General features: G+C 39.2%; 1 protein-coding gene across 1 annotated transcript in view; it reads right to left on the bottom strand.

Annotated features, from left to right (window-relative positions):
- Nucleotides 1–8853, bottom strand: part of dnah7 (dynein, axonemal, heavy chain 7) — a 74650-nt gene that overhangs the window by 30241 nt on the left and 35556 nt on the right. The window contains exons 38-46 of the mRNA XM_016466616.1: nt 6499–6654; nt 5991–6159; nt 4911–5037; nt 4613–4832; nt 3663–4535; nt 1836–2065; nt 1345–1675; nt 483–829; nt 217–397 (exon numbers count right to left, since the gene is read on the bottom strand). Of these exons, the coding sequence (XP_016322102.1) occupies nt 217–397; nt 483–829; nt 1345–1675; nt 1836–2065; nt 3663–4535; nt 4613–4832; nt 4911–5037; nt 5991–6159; nt 6499–6654 (2634 nt within the window). The remainder of the gene's footprint in view (nt 1–216; nt 398–482; nt 830–1344; nt 1676–1835; nt 2066–3662; nt 4536–4612; nt 4833–4910; nt 5038–5990; nt 6160–6498; nt 6655–8853) is intronic.

Genomic DNA, 8853 nt, shown 5'->3' with positions numbered 1-8853 from the left:
AAAAAAAAAACACAAACTAAATTCCTAAATAAACAAACTTCCAGCAAAGAGCGGACATTTTAACAGGGTTGGGCCGCACTGGAGGTTACAAAGAATGTCAACAGAAAAAATAGTTGAATATGGTGTAATAGGCAAGCCTTCAGGAAAAGTAGCCAACCATTTGTTGATTGTCAGCATCTTGCGTAGCCCCTTTTGTGACTACTGTCCTCTGCTTACCTGATTTTCAAGGTCAGCCTTTTTGTTCTTGTTGGCTTCCAGGGTCTCCTGTAGTTTGGCCAATTTGTCCTGGACCTCCTTCAAAGCAGCCTGTTTCTTCTGGAGGCTCTCCATGGCCACCTTCAGCTTCTCTTCTGCAAGTGCCAACTTCTCTTTCTTAGGGGCCACTACCTTTGCTACTCTGCGAAGGAAAAAAAGTTTGCACCATGAAATGGCTCTTATTAATAAACATTTTTACACCTTTGGTTCGTTAAGCTTTAACTCACTTATCGTAGGAGTCCATGGCACAAACCCATTTACAGAGCCCCTCTGCAGCAGCGGAGGCCGTGCGGATCTTATCTGGAACAAAGTCTGGGTTGGTGATGTATTTGTTGCGGATGACACTCATGTAGTTGGCTGGAATATTGTCTTTATTGTACTCATGAAGGCTCTGGAGAAACTTCATGTCTCCTAGCAGTTTTTTCGCTGGGCCCCAGAAGTCCTCCACCTTCTTGCCAGAGCCTGAGGGGTCTGGGATACGGTCTGGTTTTATGCCTTTCAGGATGCAGATGGCTTCCATCACCAGCTTGACACCAGCTGGAGGATTCTTCATGGATTTAACTAAAGTTATATCCTACAGAGTGTGACAGATTGATTTATTGGATATTGGTGGTATGCATTAGTTTAAAAAGTACATAGTAAGAACATTCATCAAGTCACCAAGAGACACTGCTGGTGTTTATTACTTAAAGAGATAGTTCACCCAAAAATGAGAATTCAGGTATTTATTTACTCACACTCATGCCATTGTAAAGCTGTATGCCGTTATTTCTTTTGTGAAACACAAATTAAGATATTATTTAAAAAAAAAAAAACGTAGTTTTTGTACATCCAGTGGAAGTCAATGGACACCAAAATTGATTGGTTACCAACATTTTTCAAAATTATCTTCTTTTGTGTTCCACGGCAAAAATAAAGTCATACAAGTTTTAGAAGGAGATGAGACTGAGTGAATGATGGCAGAATTTAACTCTCTAACTCATGCTAGAATGTGTTTCTTTGGCCAAAAACAATCTGAGAGCTCTTTGTTGCTATAAACATTTTATATGCATCATAAATTATAATTAGTCAGCTGTAGTTTCCTCCAACCTGTGTGGTGAGAGTATTCAAAGCAGCCAATGCAGCTTCCAGAATGGGTACAGCAACCGCCAGATCGGCGTCACATTCATCTTTAATGGCCTTGGCAGCCATTGCCTGCTCATTAGCCTCTGCTTCATCCACGCGGACCACTTTCTCGGTCTTGGACACCTCCACAGACTCTCGCTGGATGACCACCATCATCTCTTCCACCTCTTTACTGGCCACACGCAGCTGAGGCTGAAGGGCCTCCAGCTCTACCTGCATTGTGGACACCTGAGTAGCAGCCGATTCCAACTTCTCGAGACCAACCTCATAACGACTCTTTAGTTTCATGACCTCACTGAAACAACAGAGATCAATAACAACATCATCATCACTGGCAAAAAAAAACTGCTGCTTATCATACAAAGAGTTCACATGCTAAAATGTGACAACCTAATTATTCAAATCTAATCAGTCAGTGATTCTAATGTAAAGCCTCTAAGAGCAGGATGGCTTACGCTCTTTTTCCCTGGAGTAGATGCTTAAACATAGAGATGAGCTCCAAATACGAGGTTGGTGTGACATAGTTGTAGCGCTGCAGCTCCGAAAGGAAACATGCAGAGAGATTAATAGTGGATGTGTGGAAGCTTTTGCACATGCTGATACAGCCTTCCCGAGCAGTGTCTGTCATTTCAACGTCTTCCAAGAAACGAGACGCCACAGCCTGCAGTGCATCTTCTGGCCAGCTCTTTTGGAACATAATGATTCATTACGCTTTTAATTTTTGACTGTAGCAATGCAAAATTAAAATTAAACATGAAATAATTCTTGAATCCGTCAAAACAATTTGTTTAAAACAAGTGTTTAACATTTATATCACATTTTGAGGAGGTAAAGTCAATACAGAACCAGAGTTATTATTGTCAACTAAAATTAAAACCATAAACAATTACTTGAAATAAAATAAATGTTAACAAATCAAATCTAAAAAACGTATTTTATTTGACATTTTCTTTTTTTGTTTAGTTTAATGTGAAGTACTAAATAATTAAAACTGTAATAATAAACTGAAAAGAAAAACCTAATAAAAAAAATGACAAAACAACAAAATTACTAAAACTTTAAAGGGGTCATGAACCGCCTTTGTTTTTTATTTTGTACTGTTCTCTGAGGTCCACTTATAATGTTATCAAGATTTTTACATAAAAAACATCAGTAATAAGCTATTATTTATTTAGAAGTAATAAGCTATTTTCTGTCCTGTTTTGACCCCCCTCATCAGAACACTCTGTTTGAATAGGCGTGGCGGATTGTAGACTCTGAAGTAAATGCTCACTGCTATGATTGGCTAACAGTTGTGTATGTTTGACAGCGACATTCCTCATAAATGGACGCTGGTGTGATTTAGGTCAAAAACGCATGAATCACACAATACATATCAAACGATCTGTAAGAAGAGACAAAGCAACAGAGACCATGTAATGAAAACACTTACACTTGTGTTGCGACATTACTGTCAGATTCAATATAGCTGGCACAGCATTGTCTTTTAGTTTCAATCTTTTTGAAAATCCCATGTTGAATTGTGCCTTGTTTGTAAACGAATCCGCGGTAAAATGAAGTGAACAAAGGACCAAGTTCTTACTGACGCGGTCTGGAACTCTTTCCTAACACTGGGAAATCAGAAGGAAGGCAACGCAAACACGTTTCCCCTTCAGGAACTCGAGCTGCGTCGGAAACACTGGGGGCATTCAGTCCAACCTAGCTATCGGTATCGGCAAAATCCACTATCGGTCGACCTCTAGTTTCCGACGCAGCGTCTCGTTCCCTCGGGGAACCATGGTTACATCGTAACCAGGAGACGTTTTTCTACAGCTTGGCACTGCACAGCATCTTGTTTTATTCGGAGCCATCTTTATCATTTGGTTTCTGCATAGACCTGCGCGTAAAAACTACATGCGCTCTCGTAAAAACTCTCTCGTAAAAACTGCACGCGTGAATTGGTGGGTGGGGCTAAACAGACAGGAGGCAGTGATTATCCACACTATTACATCATAGAGTAGAACATTCCAAAAGCTGTCGTTTTGGCAAACGCCCTTCAATATAAGCTGTTTTAGACTAACGACAAAGTTTTGAGTTCTGAAACTTACAGGATGTTTTTATACATAGTACAATGACCTCTTATATATCAAAAGATCAAGGAAATTTTGGATTCTCAGTTCATGACCCCTTTAACTAAAATTTTAATTAAAATGGAAAATCTAAAAATAAAAGCTAATTCAAAATTTTCATACAAACTAAAATAGTATATTAATGATCCTAAAAACATTCACATTCACACCAACCTGAAACCAGTCAATAGTGCAGCAGTTAATGAGAGCAGGGAAACGTCTCAAGCGGCTTCTGAAGGTGTCGCCAATAGGACTCATGGCCAGTACCACATGCAACTGGCTGCGGCAGCGTTCCAAAAACATGTTAAAGAGAGCCAGTGGGCTGCCGTCCGTCTGCTTATCACGCTCACGCTGACGGTCCAAGACGCGCATGCGCTCACAAATCTCCTGCTTCTCATCTACGGCAAAGAGATTGGGAACCTCGCCAGTGTTTAACAGGTTACTCACATCCTCCAAAAATGACTCCAACTTAATTTGGGTGTCCGTGAAAAGGAAGACTCCATGAGTTTCCCCAGATGTCGATTTTTGCATGATGAGTTTGAGGTCATCGCGCCACTCTGTAACTCCATAACTCTTGGAGATCTCCACCTGGAAGAGTTCGGCTTCAGCCATGTGGGCGGCCAAGCGTGTCAATGACTGTCGGCCGCTCCCTCCGACTCCTACTAAGAGAGCGTGACCACAGGGCTGTTTGAGAATCCGGGAGATGCGACATACATGTTCAATGGCGAACCGGAAAAGTACAAGATTCATGGGAGCCTTGCTGATATTGTTGTACTCTTCAAGATGGGTCTCCACCACCTGACGGAGCTTCTCAGGGTCACCCATCTCACGGTAATTCCGGTCCTCACCTTTGGGGTCATGGAAATCACAGAACATGAGGCTTCGAAGGTCATCTTCAGTTACATGCCCATCTGCGTCACTGTCCAGATGCTTGAAGAGCTGATGGAAGTCCTCTTTCAGGTGAGACTTGGATACTTCTTGCAGGAAGCCCACCATCCATGCACAATCAGACGGATGAACTAAGCGGTCATAATACACCCTCAGGACCTGCATGAGAGGCATGTTCTACATTAGTTTATTGCTTTTATTATGATATGACCTATTAAAATTGTGTTTGCAGTTACCTCATGCACCCATAAGCGTTTTATGGCTGTAGGGTCATCAGCAGTCTCTGGTCGTGATAAGCAGATCCCCTGGATGACACGGGAAAAATCTCGAAGGTTGAAAAGGTAGTGGGACTTGGTCGGGGTTGGTAGGAGGTTTTTCGTGGCCTCCTGGTACACAGACATGGTGGCACTGATGATCTGAGAGGTGACGCTGGCGAACGGTTTGGGAAATGGAAATCTGAAAGCAGGTAAAAACAGGAAATGTATTTAACAAATTTATTTATTTATTAACCACATTGGTATGGAGCACCATTACCTAATGGTCAAGTGCCAGTCCAGAATTCTTGAGAAGATGGTGAACATGGTTTTGTCATCAAATTCATTAATGGTCACTGTGTTAAAATGACGTAAAAATCGAGGAGTCACAGGGTTCCTACCTCCACCTGCATGTGACAATGGACATGACGACATGTAAAAGCAGACTTGTTATCCACTTGTTGGTCCATCCTATCATATCAGGCTTGTTTACTTTCTATGCTATAAAAGAATTATTTCAAAGTTGCATACAACAATGATTTGCTTCATAATGCTTGACACATTTGTTTTACTGTGACCAATAATATTTAACTTTGTTTGATTTATGTGAATTATATTATTTTATCATCTTTATTATTCTCCTGGTTTGTCTTCTTGTCTATACATTTACAGGTGCATCTCAATAAATTAGAATGTCGTGGAAAAATTCCTTGTGAAGTTCACTCAAATTCTTGAATCGATTTTGCTTGACAATCCTCATAAGGCTGCGGTTCTCTCGGTTGGTTGTGCATCTTTTTCTTCCACACTTTTTCCTTCCACTCAACTTTCTGTTAACATGCTTGGATACAGCACTCTGTGAACAGCCAGCTTCTTTGGCAATGAATGTTTGTTGCTTACCCTCTTTGTGAAGGGTGTCAATGATTGTCTTCTGGACAACTGTCAGATCAGCAGTCTTCCCCATGATTGTGTAGCCTAGTGAACCAAACTGAGAGACCATTTTGAAGGCTCAGGAAACCTTTGCAGGTGTTTTGAGTTGATTAGCTGATTGACATGTCACCATATTCTAATTTGTTGCGATAGTGAATTGGTGGGTTTTTGTTAAATGTGAGCCAACATCATCACAATTAAAAGAACCAAAGACTTAAACTACTTCAGTCTGTGTGCATTGAATTTATTTAATACACGAGTTTCACAATTTGAGTTGAATTACTGAAATAAATGAACTTTTCCACGACATTCTAATTTATTGAGATATATAAACTGTATATGCTCCAAAGCAATTTTGGCTTGCGATACTGAACTAAAGACTATTTGCTCTGAATAAAAACTGTATTAGCATATAAAAATTACATAAACTCACCAGGCGGACCCATGGCACACATGATCTGGATGTCCACTAAGTTGATCATGGAGCAGTCCTTCATGTCATACCAGTTCCAGTGATCGAGCCACTGACGCAGGAGCTCCACTGGAGGCTGGGCTCCATAGGTTTCTCTTGCTGGCATGTTCACATCATCCACAAACACCACCTGATCAAAGTAATCGAAAGGCAAATTAGAAAGTAAAAAAATGACATGAATATTTTTTAACATTAAGGTTAATGTAATTTTGAATGCTGTAAGATAATGTGCTATTAATGGCGATTAAATACAGGTGAACTTGTGAATCAAGAACACATTTTTTTCCTCCCATTTAATTTAGAGGCAATTAAGAACTCATTTTCACTATGCAGCTAGAATTTTGGGCACAAATTATGGTCATAAATGGCTTTTGAAATTCTATGAAGGATTGCTTAGTAAAAATTGATTGAGATTTAATCATAACTACTCCGATAACAAAAGGGTAATAAAAAGATGTTTAAAGTATACCATTTTCTTTCCCAGAGGAGGGCCAAACACTCCTTTCCTTCTCTTATCGAGTTTAGACATAATAATGTTTTGGGTCTGTGCTGCTGTTGTTTGGGCTGAGAAGTTGATCAACAGAGGACTGTACACATCCTTCTCCAGATGATTCAGCAAAAAGTCCTGTGGGAGATTTGGAGACACTTAATTAGCTCTAGTTAGCACAGATGTTGCATCAAAATTCAGTTTTTTTTTTTTTATCAACACTTCCAACTGTGTAAGAAGTGTTGAGAAAACTGTTTCCACTGTGAGCCTGTCACTACCATTATGAAAGATGCTGTAAGTTGTACATGAGTCTATAAAACAGTTTTATAAAACCGTTGCACCTGACATAATTATGCTTGCGTTTCAAATAAGTGAGTAGCAAGCAAACTGAATAACTAAATATGTGCTAAAAAACATTGCAATATGGATGAATTATATCTCTTTATAGTTTAACAGTTGACCTAAAGGATGAAAATCAACAACATGCACAACCAACATAAAAGCTCTTATTATGAAACAGCCACGTCAACTAATTAATGTAAATATATATACATTTCAGAGAGACCTCATTCATTATAGTCTGAGGAGCCTGAGAATTGCTCCACTTAAGCCTGACACATACAATCTCTTTCATTCCTTAAAACTCTGTGAAAGAGCCATGTGGCAGAGTGTGAAGAATGATGATTTAATATTCATGTTCTAAATGAGAGTGATGAAGTCATCGGCACCTGCAGGCATTTCATACTCAAAACATGCAGACTTTTAGAGTCCTTCAAAATTTTGTCAAAGAATCACAAGGGGGAAATTGTGAAAAAATTAAACAGGAAGAGAACGCAGAGTGAAAACATGAAGTGAGTGGGTAAGTGACTAGAAAGAATGAAGGAATCCTATTAAAACTAGTTCTGAAATAAATAGTGATTTTGAACAACATTACTCAGTTTCTTCAGTCTTTTCATAACACAAGATCAGATGTCTAAACTCCAAACTATGGTCTGCCACACATCACTGTTGTGACAGCTGAGATTTTGTGTTGGTGCCACCCATGTGTATTTAAGACAAAAGCATAATGATTCCGGTAATAGATGAAGCTGTTTGGCTTTCTAACCATGCCACCGACCAAAAGAAAAGCACTGAGTGTGTTCAACTTTTATGGAAAGGGGGTGGGGATGCACGGTGGACCACAGTTGGTCTTGAACCATTGACTAATTTATCATTAGTCATCCTTGAATGCATACACATTCAAGATCATGTTAGAGGTTTCGTGCTCAGCTGGGCAATGTGGTATGTAGGTAGAGACAGTTGTGTCATGCACCTATTTTCTTTTGGACGGGGGCACCAGTGGCACTTGCTGAGATAGGTGAGCTTATACAGGGACTAAAAGGCAATAGACACCTTTATGACACGTTTGTCTAGTTGTACATTTTTCATTCAGTGGGCAAGGGACAAAAGTTTAAATCCTGACTAAATACATGATACTTAGTAAACTTATTTTATATTATATTTTACATAAGTAGCATGTCTCAGTGAGTTATTTTAATAATTTTGAAATGCCTGAGCCAAAGTCCATCATCAAAACAATTTGGTATAATCACCTCCCATAACTTTATCACAGGATTGCATTCAACACTGCATTCCCAAACATCAGGCAACCGAAAGCAAGATACAATGACAGCGTTTGCTATTGTGTTTCACCAGGCAAAATATTTATTATTTAGGAAAAAAGAGCCACAGGCTCCTTTATTACTATTGATACTAATTTTGCGCATATGTTAAATGCGCAACTTTGGATGGAAACATAGCTAATGTGAACGAATTAATGCTGATAATTAGGGATGCACCGATACCACTTTTTCCAGTACTCGCCCGATACCGATACTTTTATTTTTGGTACTTGCCGATACCGAGTACCGATACCGATATTTTTATTGCATTTGTACATTTTTTAAATATTGGGTACAGAAACCAAAAGAGTATGTATAATGTCAGTTGGTTAACTTCATTTATCAAATAGATACAGTCAAAAAAAAATATTCAGACAACTTCAACATTTCTCACATTATCACAGTTTATTTGCTATAGTTTAGAACATGGTAATAAAATATGACAAAAACTCAGAGTTGAACTGTATCAGAACAAATTCAGCTTATGTATGTAATACATAGAAAGGTATGTAATGGATTACAATCAACCAAAAATTATTCAGACAGTATGACAGTATTTACACAACTATCAATACTTAGTCGGGCAACCTTTAGCCTTAATGACAGCCTGTAGTCTCCTGGGCATGCTGTCACCCAGCTTCATGCAAACCTCAACTTCAGTTTTTTTCCCAGACTC

The sequence above is a fragment of the Sinocyclocheilus anshuiensis genome, unplaced genomic scaffold, assembly GCF_001515605.1.
Source record: "Sinocyclocheilus anshuiensis isolate Anshui unplaced genomic scaffold, SAMN03320099.WGS_v1.1 scaffold496, whole genome shotgun sequence".
Taxonomy (NCBI): domain Eukaryota; kingdom Metazoa; phylum Chordata; class Actinopteri; order Cypriniformes; family Cyprinidae; genus Sinocyclocheilus; species Sinocyclocheilus anshuiensis.
The sequence above is the reverse complement of the archived record's forward strand: the minus strand, read 5'-3'. Positions and strand labels throughout refer to the sequence as shown.